Below are 16,700 nucleotides of genomic sequence, written 5' to 3'. Positions count from 1 at the left end.
TGTCAATGGGGCCTAGACTATCCTCACTGCCTGCTCTTGCCTTGTTTCTCCCTACTCCCCCCATCCTCCTATCCCCACTAGTCTTTGGGCCCTTCTGTGGGCCTAATTCCCTTGGTCCAGGAGACTAGGAGCCTTAAGGGTGACTCTAACTGGTCTGAAAAAAAAAAAAAAAAAAAAAAAAACATGAGCTGGCTGGGTGAAACTGGCCAGCCTCTGGCATCAGTCAGTGCAGGTTCGAATCCTGCTTTTCCACTGAGCAGCTGATAATTTAGAAACCCTCATCTCCCTGGACATCCGTTGTCCCCTCTGAAGTGGGGCTCTGCTGCAGAAGAAGGGCATGAAGCATCTAGCAGAGGGTCTAATCAGGCCCCACGGGTCTCCCCCCGCCCGCCCCTTTCCCCAGCGGGGTAGCGACACCACCCACCGCTCCCAATCCCCGTCCCTCCGCCACAGGCTCCTCCTCCATTGACATCAGAGCCGCAGGCGGGCGGAGGGAGCAAGCGGAGCCGGAGCAGAGCCCAAGAGAGAAACGGGCGGGCGGGCCAGGCGCAGAGTGGCGGCGGACCGCGGCCGGAGCTCAGCACCAGCCACCTTGGGCCTTCCAGCCAGCCCCGCGGCGGGGCAGCTGCAGGTAAGGTTGGGGTCTGCCCGCTTGCACCCCTGCACGCTGAAGGGGCAGCGGGAGCCTCCAGCAGCTGGTACCCTTGCCCAAGGATGGGAAGGGGTGCCCGGGAGGGCTGCACCCGGGAAGGACAGGGCTGGGCCTTTCTCCCCATCTCTGTTCTAGGACCAGCAGGTGCCAAGGAGGCCCGTGGAAAACTGAGAGGTGACAGAGTAGGGTGGGGAGAGGTGGTCAGTGCCCGAGCCGGAGTTCTTGGGGCCTGAATTTGCAAGGGCGTGGGCATCTGGCTATAGATGTGTTTATGTGGTGGGGGGGCATGTTAAGGTGTCCTAATGTCAATGCTGATGTGTGGATCAGATATGGGGCTGCCGTGCTAATGTGTGAGGATACCCTCATGGGTCCTGGGTGGGATGTCCCGATGCGTTTTTTGCTGCAGAGGGTGGTGTCCAGGTTCAGTGTGCTGGTGTCTGGCTCTAAGGATAGTTAAGTCAGAGTTGGGGGTGGTGTTGAATTGTGAGGTACTGTTGGGGTTTGAACTATAGGAGCTTCTAGGGTGTGGGTGAGGACCTGGAGGGTGTGAGGTGTAAGTAAATTGGGGATGTCTGGTGGATGTGAACGTGGGTGTGTGTGTGGATGTGTTTTGAAAAGTGAAAGGGGTCTGAGGAATATATGGATGGCGAGTAGGTGTTAAGGTGTGAGGCTGTCTGGGGAGTGTCCTGTGCACACGTATAACCAGGTGCTGGGTGTGGGAGGCAGGGGTTTGGGTTTGGGGTTGTGGAGGAGGCTTGGCTGGAATGGCTAGTACAGGGTGTGGACTGTAAGGGTCATGATGTGCCAGCCTTCAGATGGGTTTAAGACTGCCTCTAGAGCTTATCATGAAGTCTCCTTTCTTAGAAGTTTCTGTCCCTGGGAAGGGTGGCCAGAACCCTGGGAACAACATTCCATCCAAGGAGTGGGATCTCACACCAGGGCTCTGGTCAGGGCACCTTCCCCTCATTGTCCCACAGAAGAAACAGAAAAGGAAAGCATCCTCCCTGAGACCACACAGCATACTAGGCTGTTTTGCCCTTACCTTCTGTGGTCCTGGGATGGGCACCAGTCTAGCTTCATATTGGAAAGACTAGTTGAGAACAGCTCCTCCATGGCCTCTGCCCTAAGCAAGCTTAGCTTGGGCCCCAGCTGGGTGTCATTTGGGCCACTCTGGACCCATCACTACCGATTTCCTCAATCTCCCCTGTTCTCCATCTGAAAAATGGGAAGAGAACTCACCCTCTCCTGAGTGATGAGACAGAGGCCTCAGTGGGGGGAAGGTCCAAGCTGGATCAAGGTAAGATGAGGCCAGGAGGGGACAGACTGGGTGGGACCATTTAGGGAGTCAGGAGGGAGAGGCCTGGGGAGCTCCAGCTGTGGCTGTTGTTGCCTTAGTAACAGTGAGAAAGAGCTATTTAAAAACGTGGCTGAGATACTGCTGGAAGCCCAGGCTGCCGGAAACCTGATTTCCGAGAGGCCAGGGTGGGGAGAAGGAGGAGGGAGAGGAGACACCCCAGCAGTTCCCAGGGTAAAGCTGGGATATGACTGGTTCTGGGGATGGAGGGATCCTCCAGAGCCCTATGCATGTACAAGTTGTCCTTGGGTTTTATCTGTTGCCCTTCCAGGGATCAGGGTTTCTCTGGGTGTTTGGATTTGGGGAGGGAGAAACTGGGAAGTGAACATGAATACAAAAATGAAGGAATGCATGACTTTGTTGAATAAAGAATTTTGCTGCCACCATGAAATATATTTCTCTAGGCAAAGAATTTGCTGAATGGATGTTGTTGAATGAACAAATGACTAGTAAATGAATGAATGTTGAATGATTTTGTCAAATGAATGGATCAAGGAGTGAATGAATGCAGGTTGAATAACTGGATGGGGCATGCAGCGCATTCTCAGAGCAACCTATTGAGTCTCCTTCCTTCATTCTCCTTCCAGGAGCCCTGGCTGTGGCTGGGGGGCAGTGGGCCATGCCGGGGGCAGTGGAAAGCCCCAGCTGGAAGCAGGCAGAGGACATTAGGGACATTTATGACTTCAGAGATGTTCTGGGCACGTGAGTCTCGGGGGTGGTTGGGAGGCTGTTTCTGAGCTGGGGGTAGAACTGGGAAGGGCCTCAATAGCTGGGGGAGGCTGAGTCCAGGATGGTGCTTCCTCTGGTCAGCCAATCAACATTTCCTGTTTCCTACAGACTAGGGCCTATGGCAAACTTGTCATGGCACAGAATGGACCACACTTTTCATTTCTGTTTGGCAATGGTTGGGACGGGGGCTGTTCTTGCACAGGCAGTTTCTAATGAAGAGAAGGAAGTGGGGGAGAACAAAGGGCCAACTAGTCAAGAGCTGGGTGTTCTGACCTAGGTTTGGAAACTGCATACATAGTTCTGTTACTAGTACTGGGTCAAGACTGGAAACCAAAGATGAAATCACTGCAGGCACTAGTTATCCCTGATTATTGAAATGTCACCAAGAGGGATGCTTTTGACTTATTACTTCTTATTCTCCCCAGCAAAGCTAAAGATGTGCAGAGAATACCCTTGAAAATCTTCCTTAGTCAGTGAACTTGAGTATAAATGGATTTATCTGTTCCTCAGAGCCTACTTCTTAAACTTTGGTACACACACAAATCCCTTGAACTATTTGTTAAAATGCAGATTCTGACCCAGGAAATCTGGGATGGGGTCTAGATTCACCATTTACAAAAAGTTCCCAAGTAATGCTAATGGTTCTTCAAAGTTCTAAGGGTATTATTTATGACTCAAATTTGCTTTAGCAGAAAACAATGAATGAATTAAACATGCACATAGTTATCAGGAATTATCTTTGATTATAATTCTTACATCTGATTTCTTCTGTGCTATTCAATCCCAGATAGGCTCTTGCCAGGAGGTGGTACAGATGGCCACCATCCACTCCATCCACCTTGGGCTAGGGATGTGGCTCAGCAATATAGCACTTGCCTAGCAAGTGAGGCTCTAGGTTTTATCCCCAGTACCATGAAACAGATGGAAAACAAATGAATGAATAAATAATATAGCAATAAGTAAAAAATAAACGAATAAACAAATAATATAGGAAAGAGAACCTCATTCTCATAGTACCAGTAACTTGGCTTATACCACATGAACAAATAGTGTGCCACGGGCAGACTATTCTAACTGGCCAGGTCCAGGTCATGTGGCCACCTCTAGAGCCAGCGGGTAGAAGAGTACTTGGTCTAGAGACATACAATCCATAAGAGATGGAGGAGAGGCTGAAGGGAAGCAGGGCTTCCAGAACCTCACCTTTGGAATCCTCTCTCCCTGCAGGGGGGCCTTCTCGGAAGTAATCCTGGCAGAAGATAAGAGGACTCAGAAGCTGGTGGCCATCAAATGCATCGCCAAGAAGGCCCTGGAGGGCAAAGAGGGCAGCATGGAGAATGAGATTGCTGTCCTGCACAAGTGCGTGGGCTATAGCTTGTCCCTGCCCCAGGGTGACCCTGTCTCAACCCCTCCTGCCCTCCTCCTTCCCCTGCTTTTGGCAACTCATTCAACCCTCCAAGCCTCAAAGTGCTCATTTATAAAGCAGGAACAAGAACTTCTGCTGGGCAGGGTATGGAGAGAACTCGAGGCCCTTTATTTCAAATGGCTGGCACAATAGCTAACATGACAGATATGACTTAGATGTTAGGGATTAATCTGTTCAGTCAGGTCTCAAGGTCAATGCTTAAACACAGCTTGAACTCACATATCTTAATTACTGTTAACTCTGGACCTACCTTGAGTTCCTCCAATATATTAAAGTCACTCAGCAAGTTTAAAACCGTCTGCCAACCCCTCTTGTCACAATAGACAACCAACTGTTCTATGAACTGCTCATGCCAAGAAATCTCCTGCTCTCACTGTAAATCTTATAATCTTCATTTCCAATGTCTTTCCTGAACTTCCCAACCACCTTGGGCAGGGAAGAAACAGATCATTCTCATTATCAAGGGGTGACGGTTGGAGAAACAGGCCCAGAGAGCGCAAGGGACCTTCCCAAAGGCACAGCAAGTTTCTGAAAAAGCCAGGTCTTCCTCATCATAAAATCAACCACCAGCCAGGTGTGGTGGCACACACCTGTAATCCCAGCAGCTCAAGAAGCTAAGGCAGGAGGATCTTGAGTTCAAAGCCAGCCTCAGCAATGGCAAGGTGCTAAGCAACCCAGCTAAGGGCTGAGGATGTGGCTTAGTGGTTGAATGCCCCTGAGTTCAATCCCTGGTACCCAAGGTCAACCACCATTATCAGTTCATTTATTGTTTACATTATGCCAGGCACTGTGCCAAGCTTGTCATCTGAATTATCTCAATATGATCTTTTTTAAAAAATATATTTTTAAGTTGTAGGTGAACCTTTATTTTTATGTGGTGCTGAGGATAGAACCCAGTGCCTCATGCATGCTAAGCAAGCACTCTACCACTGAGCTACAACCCCAGCCCCTCAGATTTCTTTTTATCTTTTATTTTACTTTTTTTGTGGTGCTGGGGATTGAACCCAGGGCCTTGTGTGTGCAAGCCAAGTACTCTACCAACTGAACCATATCCCCAGCCCTTTTTTTCTTAATACCTTTATTTTATTTGTTTATTTTTATGTGGTGCCGGAGATCGAGCCTATGCCTCAGGCATGCTAGGCAAGTGCTCTACCACTGAGCAACAACTCCCCGTAGCCCCTCAATATGATCTTCATACCTGGTCTTTGAGAGAAGTACTACCACTAGCTTCATTTTATAAAGAAGGAGACAGGCTCAGTGAGGTTACATTGAATTCTATCTGTATTACTGAGCACCAACTCTGTCCCAGGGCCAGAGAACACTGGAGACTGAGACAAAGTCTCTGAACTTGTGGGACCTGACCTTCTGATGGGGAAGGCTGACAAATGGGTAGACACAGAAAATTCTTAGAAGTTTTCTACTGATCAGTGCTATGAAGGGAAAAGACATCCAAACAGCATGTGACAGATGCAGGATTTGGACCCAGTTCTATAGTTTGCTCAAGTCCAGTGTTTGTACCGCTGCCTCGCCTTCTAAGAAATTTTAATAAATCTTGGCACATCTGCTTTTCCAGGTGGTGGTGGGGGGAGATCCTTGGTTGGCTTGCCTGGGTCTGTAGGCACTGAGGAGTCCCCAGCTCTGAACTGCTCTTTTTTCCTCTCAGGATCAAGCACCCCAACATTGTAGCCCTGGATGACATCTATGAGAGTGGGGGCCACCTCTACCTCATCATGCAGCTGTGAGTGGCCCTTCCCCTGCACTGCTCACATTTCTCTCCCTGCTGTCCTCACTTTCTTGGCCAGACTGTCCTGTCCCCTATTGCAGGGTGTCAGGGGGGGAGCTGTTTGACCGCATTGTGGAAAAAGGCTTCTACACGGAGCGGGACGCCAGTCGCCTCATCTTCCAGGTGCTGGACGCTGTTAAATATCTGCACGACCTGGGCATCGTCCACCGCGATCTCAAGGTGGGTGTGAGCTGGGGAATAGTGAGCAGGGGCCGTGGGGGCACGGCCTTTGGAAACCCCTCAATATCCACCCTGAGGGTGCTCTCACCTCCTCAGTGAGCCTCAACTTCCTATCTGCAAAATAGACCTTGTGACCTCCAAAGTGCCTCTTCCCATTAAAGTTCAGACACTCGAAGCCACACAAAAGTTAACTGGAATCCTACTCCTCAGAGACAATGATGGGGTGCATGTTTTGTAGTACATCTCATTCTGGCTGTGCTACTCCATAACTGGGCTCTTAGGCAAGTCACTTCACCTCTTGAGGCATCAGTTTCCTCATCTGTAAAATGGGTTTGTTCAGACTGACCTGGAAGAGAAAGTGGGAAGGTGCAAATCCACCAAGTACTCCAGGACCTGGCATACAGTAACTGCCAGAACTTCTTTAGGGCTTTGCAATACATACCTGAGGTTTACATAAAAATTCCTTCCCATACCTCTGGGGCCCTTGTCCTTTCTGGAACTTTTGGCCTTCCTGAGAACTTCCTTGCACTTCCAGTCAAGATGGCAGCCACAGTGGCTTTAGTGGGGGATGGAGATCCCATTGCTTCTCAAGTGGTGCTTGGGATGGTTCTGCCAGCTTCTGGCCATCTAACTGCTCCTTCCCCTCCTGCCTGCCCTTCAAGCCAGAGAATCTGCTGTACTACAGCCTGGATGAAGACTCCAAGATCATGATCTCCGACTTTGGCCTCTCCAAGATGGAGGACCCAGGCAGTGTGCTCTCCACAGCCTGTGGGACACCAGGATACGTGGGTGCGGAGGGCCCTGGGCTGGGGCTGTGGGTACGGGAGGAACCAGAAGCTGCAGGGCAGAAATTTGTCACTGCCATGTCCCATTTTCTCCACAGCCCCTGAGGTCCTGGCCCAGAAGCCCTACAGCAAGGCCGTGGACTGCTGGTCCATTGGGGTCATTGCCTACATCCTGTAAGTGGGGGTGTGGCCAAGTAGAGTGTAGCTCCAGAGTTGACCTTTCTCCTGCTTTACTCTTCCACCCTGTTATTCCTTCCTTCCCTCCATCCATAGTCAACCTACCTATTAATTACTAATATCACTTCATTCAATAGATACTATGTTTCAGGAACTGCGCCAAGCACGGGCACTTAGCAGAGAACAAACCAGACCAAGTGCTGGTCCTCGGGGAGCTGATATTATAGTAGGGGAGACAGAAAAATCAACAAGTAAATAAATCTATACAATAACATTAGATGGAAAAATGAATAAACAAACAACAAAAAAAAAAAAAAAGGAGAAGAGAAATGGGGATTGCTACCATTTCAGATAAAGTCAGGGAAGAGCACTTTCTGTGGAGGTGACATCTGAGTGGCCTCTTGAATGAAGTGAGATGTGGGGTAAGGTTTGGTAAGAGGGAACAGCAAGTACAATGGCCCTGAAGTTGGCAAAATTGGTCAAGAAACAGAAAAGGCCAGTGTAGCTAGATAGGAGCGAGCAAGGCAGGGAGGGGCAGATTTTACAAAGGGGTAACTCTTTTCCATGAGTCCTGCCTGATGCTTGGGACTGCCCCAAAGCTGTCCCAGAGCCACTGGGTACACTGAGAGTGGAAATCAGGATGAGTTTCTTCCTGCCCAGGCTCTGCGGTTATCCCCCCTTCTATGACGAGAATGATGCCAAACTCTTTGAACAGATTTTGAAGGCCGAGTATGAATTTGACTCTCCTTACTGGGATGACATCTCTGACTCTGGTATTTTGGATTTTGCCTTCTTTCACTGGGCCCTGCCTCTGGCGCCTTCCTCATCTGCTCTCGGGGGTCTCCCTAGTCAGGTTCCCCAGTCCTAGAATAAGTTGTCTGAGGTCAGAACCCTTACCTCAGGGGTTTCCCTCTGCTTGGCTCCTAGTCTGAGAAACTTGTAGGCATTCATTGATTCAGTCTTCAAACATAGTATTTTTGAAAATACCTCCCCTACTGACTTCCTAATGCCTAAGACACCACCATAATCATTTTCATCCCTCCTTTTGTGCCCTCTATTAAAAGCAAGCCAATGAAGGCATCTCTAGTTGTTCACACATACTGTGAATATACTGAAGGGAGTCTTCTCCAAGAACATGTTTTTGAGAGAGAATGGAGAGAGCTGGGAGGCTGGAGTGAAGTGGGGTGGTGCACGGACAGATCTGGCCCCTATGTCTTGCTTTGCGGTCAGCCTGGATGTCAGGGAGTGCTGTCCCAGGAGTGTCCACAGGCACTGCCATGCCATATGTCTTTGCTTTTGTCTTGGGGGTTCAGCCAAAGATTTCATCCGGCACTTGATGGAGAAGGATCCAGAGAAGAGGTTCACCTGTGAGCAGGCCTTGCAGCACCCATGGTGAGGAAAGTCTCCACGGACTGTGGGTGGGGGTGAAGCCTGGCCCCCCAGCCTGCTTCTACCCTTACTGGCAACCCTCCACATATACCCACCCTAGGATTGCAGGAGATACGGCTCTAGATAAGAACATCCACCAGTCGGTGAGCGAGCAGATCAAGAAGAACTTTGCTAAGAGCAAATGGAAGGTGAGCCCATAGCTCTAGTCCGGGGTCCCAGCCTTGCCAGGACTCCTCCCCTCCCTTGCCCAGGCTGTTTGCACATTGCCAAGACATGCAGTAACCACAGGGCTGCTTTCTGAAAGACCTCACTCTTTATTCAATAAGTACTTCCTGACACCTACTCAATTTGAGAGGGTCCCTGACCTCCAAGTCTAGAGGGAAAATAGTATACTTAAGAGGCATTTGATGCAGCCTATGAGTTCCAGGAAGGGTCATAAAGGTGGTAATAGCCTGAAGAATCTGTCAGTTGAGTAGCAATTAGTCAGACACATGGAATAATGTCCAAGGCACAGAGAAGAGGGGTGAAAAGTTCCAGAAGCAAGAGAGTGGAGCTGGCCACACAAAAATGCACATGATAAACCTGGCTGGACTGGAGGGGCAGAGGAGACTGACTGGCAAGAGGGAAGGCTAAAGAAGTCAGTAAGGGCCGCACAACTCAGGACCTCAAATACCATAGTAGAGCACCAACTTGACATTGAGGGTGCTGAGAAGCCCCAGAAGGATTTCAAGTAAGAAATGGCCATTTAGAAAGAGCTCTCAAGCTACAAAAAAAAAAAAAAAAAAAAAAAAAACAGCAAAGAGTGAAGATTGGGAGAAAAGTAGGAGGCTGTGGCAGAGATGCAGGCAGAAGATGGGAAGGACTTGACCTTGGGCAGCAATAACAGGAATAGAGAATAATGGCTGAGAACAACAATCATTTAGGAGGTAGGATCAACAAGAAGTGATAGTGGAATGGATGCAGAGGGTGTGAGTTGAAATGTCAAGGGCTGTCCCAATCTTCTGGTTGGGGACACATTAGCCTGGAAATTATCATAACTGATCCCAGGGGCAGGATGTGTCTTGGGGGGAATGGTTTTAGTTTTCAACATGGTTTTTGAGGAGTATATAGGAAAATCTAGGGGGATATGATGAAAAGAAAATTACATACACAGCCTGAGTGGTGATGCACATCTATAATACCAGCTACTTGGGAAGGTGAGGCAGGAGGATTGTAAATTCAGGGCCAGCCTGGGCAATTTAGAGAGACTCTGTCTCAAAATAAGAGGGCCAGGGTGTAACTCAGTGGTAGAGTGCTTGTCTGACATGTGCAAGGCCAATATTGAAACAAAACAGAAAAATAAAAAAATCACAGAGGTTAAGTTTCCTGACCTTTCTATACCTTAGTTTCCACCTTTGAAATTTGTGATATTAAAAGTGCTCACCTGAGAATTTTGGAAAGATTAAATGAGTCACCATGCAAAATACTTGAAACAGTGCCTGACACACAATGCTGTGTAGTGTTTGCTATTACGTATGAATATGAATAGTTTTATTTATATATATATATATATACACATAAACAAAGAATGTTTATGTATACATTCTATATATACATGTGCACACATAATTGAACAGAATTCACAAAGCTTTGTAGAGGCTGAGCACAGTGGCACATACCTGTAACCCCAGTGCTTTGGGTGACTTGAGATGGGGATTGCAAGGTGGAGACCAGCCCGGGTAACTTAGTGAGAAACTGCCTCAAAATAAAGTTTAAAAAAGGGCTGAAAGGGCTGAGGTTCTAGGTCGTGGTAGAGCACCCTTGGATTCATTTTCCAGTATGATTTAACAGTATGGTTTAAAAAAAAAAAAGCCTTGTAGGGGGGGTTGGAGGGACTTATAAGAGTCACTAAATAACCCATGAATGAAGAACAAACAAATAAAAAATACCACTGAAAGAATTCTACTGCCAGGCCCTCACCTATAAGCTCCCACCTTCTCAGAAGTCCCTTCTTCCCTTTCTCCACAGCAAGCTTTCAATGCCACGGCTGTGGTACGGCACATGAGGAAGCTACAGTTGGGCACCAGCCAGGAGGGTCAGGGACAGACGGCGAGCCATGGGGAGCTGCTGACGCCAACGGCTGGGGGTGAGGAGCAGGGATGCTGGGAAGAGTGTGGGTGGGCCACGAAGAGACACCCAGCTGGAGTGCAGGGTGTGCCCTACTGCCAACTGTATTCTGTCCTCCCACACAGGGCCGTCAGCCGGCTGCTGCTGTCGAGATTGCTATGTGGAGCCAGGCCCGGAACTGTCCCCCACAATGCCCCCGCAGCTCTAGGGCCCTGGATCTAGTCAGGGTTTCTTTCGTGGGAGGGGCTGGGGGTAGCCTACTCCCTTCCCTGAGTGAACTGGGGAGTTACCCTACCCACTGCCCTCCCCACCCCTTCCTCTCACTCCTCACTGCATTTTCCATACAAATGTTTCTATTTTATTGTTCCTTCTTGTAATAAAGGGAAGAAGATAAAACCATACAGCTCTCTCTCCAGAACAGCCCCCACCCTGTCCCGCTGTGCAAATTGATTGCTTATTTGGGGGGTGCCTGGCACCTGAGGTAGTTTCAGAGAGCCCTCCCCAACATAAGCCTAAAGAGGATGTGGGGAGAGAAGCAGGGAATGGCGGGGAAAGGTTTTGGGGAATTCCTTTGTCCAGTGCTCCTTGCCTAGACTTCTGGCCCTTTGGACCTTTTTTTGCGCTTTGCTGGTGGCTCCTGGGAACGGTGGGGTTGGTGCAGGTCAGCACTGAACAGCACCTGTGGGAGGGGTAGTGTGTGGGCAGAAAGGTACAGTAGTATAGGAGTAGAGGGGCTGGTGACAGTGCAGGAAGGTGGAAGAGTCCATGGGGGTCAGGGCTGGGCTGGTTGGAGTCACCTGGGATGGTGGAAATGAGAGTTCATGGGGACAGATGGTTGGAAGAGTCCACTAGGGTCAGGGATAGGGGAGAAGTTCTTTGGGGTCTGGGCTAGAGAGGAGGGGAAATCTAGGTACACTCACTGCTTGGGCCCAGCCAGCATAAGGTCCCCACAGGCGCCGGAAAAAATTTCCTAAATCAGAAGTGAGGAGGCTAGATTAACTGGCCTAACCGGCCCCCCCAATCCACAGAGGTGGGGATTGAGGAAGAGGTGATTAAGAGACAAATTTCTAACATCTCAGCCCAATGCCCCAACTTCCCACTCTCTCCTCACCCAGTTCCTTGTTAGCCTGAGGGCTGGGGCCCTTGGCCTGGGATGTGGTAGGATGCCAGCTGTAGTCACGTTGGGCTATCTGCCACACATGGACGTCCACGGGCACAGCCTGAGGTTTTTCTAGGGCCATGAGGCAGATGCAGTCAGCCACCTTTGACAAAGAATGAGCCACTGTGGAGGAATGGTAGGATCCAGCCAGTGTCCTCCATCTATCCCCAAAGCAAATTGCTTCCTCCTGTACTCTGAGGTCACTATTGTTCTGTATTCTCAATCGGTATGTATTGATTTTTCTAAAAGTGCTACTGAATAATCACTTCTGTGGCCCACATTCTCACCATAATCTAGGGAGAAGATATTACCGTACCCACTTACAGACCACTATTAACTTCCCTGCCATTCCTTCTGGAAATTTCTGTATACACAGAGCAACATACACATGCACTGACACAAACAGCCTTTCTATGAAGGCATTTAAAGGGTAAAGTCTTTCATACTCTCCTGGCAACCTGCTTTTTCTAATAAAACATTTGCTTTTATCCTTTTTCTTTCCTGCCCTGCCTCCAAAAGCCAGGCCTCCACCCACCTCTCAGACCTGCCCTGTGTCTGACTCCCTCCTCTCAGTTTGAGTAGATGGGACAACTGCTATCTTCTTTGGGCCTCACCTTGGTGCCCACCCCAGGCAGGGTGCAGAGGGCCTTGTGTGCCTCTTCATAGGGGGCTTCTCGAAGCTGCTGCAGCCAGGCCAGACCACCCTGTTCTTCCAGGATGGCTCGGGCACTGGCACTCACATATTGGGCACGGTACCCCAGACCCAACTTCCTGAGGCGAGCTTCCACCTCTGAACCTGTGGGGAGTGGGGAGAAGAGCAAGGATTAGGCATCTTCGAGTCCTTCTTATGCAAGGAAGGGATAGTATATAAGCTCTTTATCCCAAGGGAATGCTTTTCCTAAAGTATCCCTCTCTCCTCACTGCCCTCTAGGAGACAGTAGATAAAAGTATGTGCAAAAAAAGGAAAGCATGGGTTCTCCCCTCTACAAGTGTTTTCTGAGCATCTATTACATACTGGGCTCTAGAGAGAGATGGATGCGTTGCCTCGGAAGAGCTCCCTATTTTGAGTTTCTTAACCTTTCCCAAGAGTGTTTAAAGTTATGACCTAAAAATATTATACTAATAACAGCAACTGCTTCTATTATCAAGTTCTGGTATCATGCAAGGGCTAAGTGCCTTAGGTACATTATCATCATGTTTTCAAGGGCCCCGATGATAGCACTGTTGTTTCCCCATTTCCCAGATAGAGAAAAGGAAGGCTTAAAAGAGGCAAAGTAATTTGATCAAGAAAGGACATAGGTTGCTTATAATCCCAGGTATTAGGAGGTTGGCACAGGAGGATTGTAAATTCAAGGCCGGCTACACAACTAGGTGAGATACTGTCTCAAAACACAATTAAAAAAAAATAAAAGAAAAAATAAAAGAAAGAAAGAGGCCTGGGGATATAGCTCAAAAGTTCAGTGCTGGCCTAGCATGTGCAAGGCTATAAGACCCTGGATTCAATCCCCAATTCCACCAAAAAAAAAAAAAAAAAGAAAAGAAAAAAAAGCAGCAGCACCCATGATATAGATGGTATCTTGTACCCAGGTCTAGAAATCAGTACCTGTGTTCCCATTACTCTTCACTGTCTCATGACTGATGTATTAACCAGCTCCCCAACCCCTTCTAGATAGAAACTTATTTCCATGCTATAAACAAGAGAAGACTGAAGTGGTGAATAAATTCCTTTAGGTCATGACTACTAAACTAAGAGCTGAGACTCAAGACCAGGTTTCTAAGCACCAAAAACATTCTTTTTCTTCTGAGGCAGGTTCTCCCTGCTATGCAGTCCCCAACCACTTCCCCTAGCTTAGTTCTCACACCTACCAACTGATACACTTGCTTCTGTAAAACACTTGCCTTAAAGGGCTGCTGTGAAGATACCCTGTGTTCCTGAGTGCAAAACTGTTGGGTTTACTGCAGTGATAGCAGCTTGAGTTTTCCATATACTTCCTGTGTGCCAAACACTGCTGAGTGCAGGATGTGTATTCCTTTATTCAATTCTCATAATGACTATAATTACCCCATTTCACAGATGTAGACACTGAAGCACAGAAATGCTAAATAATGTGCCCAACTGACAGGGCAGGGATTCAGCCCCAGTGAATCTGTCTCCAGAATGTGTGCTCTTAACTCCAAACTACTGAACACTGCATACAGATATTTCTCTGATGAGGCATCAAAACTATTGGCAAAAAACACACACTAGACCGGGGCTGCAGCTATATGGTAGCGAACTTGCCTAGAAAGCTCGAGGCCCAGGTTCAATTCCTAGTACCCCACAAAAACAAAACAGAACAAAAGGCACAGACTAGTAAGGTGCTGACATTTTTTTTTTTTTTTTAATTTGGTACCAGGGATTGAACTCAGGGGCAGTCGACCGACCACTGAGCCACATCCCCAACCCTATTTTGTATTTTATTTAGAAACAGGGTCTCACTGAGTTGCTTAGTGCCTTGCTTTTGCTGAGGCTGGCTTTGAATGCAACATCCTCCTGTCTCAGCTTCCTGAGCTTCTGGGATTACAGGAGGCGCTGACATTTTAAGGAGGTACAGCTGGGTCTCAACAGACCAGGCAGGGTGGTTCTAGATGGGGAAAGTGTTTGGGAAGGAGGAAGCTTTTAGATGAGAGATGGTGACCACAGAAAACTGAACAGTTACCCTTGTTCAAAAGCTGTATGGAGGGCTTGGGGGAAGGGGATCCACCTACTCACCAGCCAGGGCTTGCAGGGTGGGGAAGCCATGGTAGGTGACATCATCAAGCTGAATGAGCCGAGGTCCAAAAGCCTGGCACAGCCGCTCCACCATGCCAGTGATGCGGGTAATGTTGTTGTTGGAAGAACAGATAAATGAGAACAGGCATTCGATGGGGTCAAGTCTCAGCAGTCGCACACCTGGAGACCAGAAAGGCAAGGGGCAAGAGAAGCATCTGCTGTAGGTAATTAGCTTCCTTTCACCCTCAGATCAGATCAGGGAGAACCCAGGATAATGAGGGGCAGCACTATTAGAGAAAACACCACCAGACTTCTAATTCCTAATAGCATCTTGTGAAGGCCAGGTTACTGATATAGAAGCCACAGTTTAAGCACCCTGTGGGGAGGAATTTGGATCCAATTTGTTCTTGCTACATTCTAGTCACATAGCAGATGCTCCGTAAGTTTACAGAATGAATGAAATCACCTGCCCCAAGTCCCATGGCCAGGATTAGGCTCCATATTCTTGTCACTTCACTATGGTGATCAGCAGGATAATAATAATAGTAATAATAATTACAATGTGTCCAGTACAATCCTAAGTACTTTACATATATTAGGTCCTTTAATCCTCATCAAATCCTATAAGTAGATACTACCACCATTTTACAGATAGAATTTAAAACATTCTCAGGTATTTAACTAATGTACCTGATCCCCAACCCCTGCCCCAGGCCTGTACTCACCTTGGAATTTCTGAGCCATCTTTTGGAAATGGGAGTCCACGGAACTCCAATGGCTGTACAGTTGAGCCAGGCTGACATCTAGCTGGAAGTACTTGTGCACTGTCTCCAGCTCCTCAGGTGTGGGTTTGCCAACCCAGCCCTTGTCCCCTCGGTACACAGTGCAGTATAGCAGCTCCTCAGTTTGAGTCAGTGTCCACACTTGATCCGCCAGCACGCCACTCCAGTGTGCAGGGCTTTGCTCCTTCCACCTGAATTCCCAGTGCAGGCAACCCTAACACTCAATTTCCCTTCCCACACACTCTGGGAGTCTCTCCTATTCCCAAGTGCCCCATTTATAAAACTGACTTAACAGCTGCAAAGTAAAAGTAGCACCTTTGGTTTTACTGCATGATCCTAACAATATTGCAGACTTACTACCCCTACTTTGAAAGGCGGCAACAAGCTCGCCACTAGTGCTTATTTCCTTAATATCCTGAGATACTATCCCATCCATCACTCCCAACATTCCTTTGCATCTTTGGTGGGCTGTAATAGGCAGTCAGGAACCAGGGTCCCAGGGGAGGAGCCCCCCAGGTCAGCCACTCACCGGAAGGACTGTCCCGAAGCTAAAACCAGATCCAGCCGCAGTTCAGAGCGTGGACACGGGATGGAGGCCCAGAGGGCCGGGCTCGAGGATAGAGTACGATGCTTCATGCTACCAAGAAGGAACCGGGCCACCATGTCGGGCTCCGCTCCACCATAGCCCCGCCGGCTCAGAACCAAATCACCCGGACGGCAAAGACCCCCGTTTACACAATGACCATGCCGCTTAGGGCTTCGCCCACAGTCACCAAGGCCTCTCTCCCCTCTCCCTCTTTTTCCTCCTGCTTTCCTGAGGGGCAGGTCCCCTCCCTTCTTCCTCACGTATCCCTCTACAGCCTCTGGAGCCTCCGGGCATTCACTGCAAAGATGCCCTGGATTTTGGAAGCTCGCGCGAGTGTGTTCTTCCGGCTTTTCCAGGGGGTGGCCTTGCCGAGACCGGAAGTAGAGCTCCGACTCCTCTTATTTGACCTAGTGGCAGCCAATCCGAGAAGGAAGTGGGAGGGCTAATGAGGAAGCGGGCGTGGCAGAGGGGGCGTGGCTTTCCGCGGCGCCCAGGCGGTTGGCGCGCTCTGGGCTCGCTGCCGACTATTGGCTTTTCCTCCGAGATGCCTTGCACTCGTCCCGCGCGCCTGCGAACCCGGTGCTGCGCGGGCCCAAATCCTGCCCTTGTTTCACCGAGCCCTCAGCCTTCCCAACTCGTCCTCAAAGACCCCTTCTCCTATGAGTCTTCGGAGTCTGATACTCGCCCTCATCGGGCCTTCCTCTTATGACCTCTTTCTTCAACCATGAATCTGACCCAAGCCCAGTTCTAGGCCCTTAGAAGTGTCTCCAGAACCTTTCTCGGGAGGACTCTCTCTTCAGCGTTTACCCGCTCAGCTTGTCCCCGCTCAGGCCTTCTCCTAGC

At 49.0% G+C, this 16,700-nt stretch overlaps 2 protein-coding genes across 4 annotated transcripts; one reads left to right on the top strand and one right to left on the bottom strand.

Annotated features, from left to right (window-relative positions):
- The first annotated feature begins 490 nt into the window (after positions 1-490).
- Positions 491-10,885, top strand: Camk1 (calcium/calmodulin dependent protein kinase I). The gene is made up of 12 exons (XM_026382974.2): positions 491-631; positions 2,594-2,708; positions 3,960-4,091; positions 5,822-5,896; positions 5,983-6,121; positions 6,784-6,910; positions 7,005-7,080; positions 7,744-7,856; positions 8,397-8,475; positions 8,573-8,660; positions 10,480-10,597; positions 10,704-10,885. The coding sequence occupies exons 2-12, from the start codon at positions 2,626-2,628 to the stop codon at positions 10,784-10,786; spliced, it is 1,113 nt and encodes a 370-aa protein (XP_026238759.1). The 5' UTR covers positions 491-631; positions 2,594-2,625; the 3' UTR covers positions 10,787-10,885.
- Positions 6,265-16,214, bottom strand: Ogg1 (8-oxoguanine DNA glycosylase). 3 transcript variants are annotated; one of them, XM_077793496.1, is made up of 7 exons: positions 15,801-16,214; positions 15,215-15,462; positions 14,490-14,669; positions 12,352-12,533; positions 11,690-11,840; positions 11,494-11,548; positions 10,906-11,269 (listed from the first exon to the last, which is right to left on the bottom strand). In XM_077793496.1, exons 1-7 carry the CDS (start codon positions 15,932-15,934, stop codon positions 10,906-10,908), a joined length of 1,314 nt encoding a protein of 437 aa, XP_077649622.1. In that variant the 5' UTR covers positions 15,935-16,214. The 3 variants fall into 3 exon arrangements, with proteins under 3 accessions (XP_077649621.1, XP_077649622.1, XP_026238760.2); XM_026382975.2 differs by having other exon boundaries at positions 11,078-11,257; positions 11,499-11,548; XM_077793495.1 differs by lacking the exons at positions 10,906-11,269; positions 11,494-11,548 and adding an exon at positions 6,265-6,467.
- Positions 16,215-16,700: the final 486 nt, after the last annotated feature.

Source organism: Urocitellus parryii, chromosome 16, assembly GCF_045843805.1.
Source record: "Urocitellus parryii isolate mUroPar1 chromosome 16, mUroPar1.hap1, whole genome shotgun sequence".
Lineage (NCBI taxonomy): Eukaryota > Metazoa > Chordata > Mammalia > Rodentia > Sciuridae > Urocitellus > Urocitellus parryii.
The sequence above is the reverse complement of the archived record's forward strand: the minus strand, read 5'-3'. Positions and strand labels throughout refer to the sequence as shown.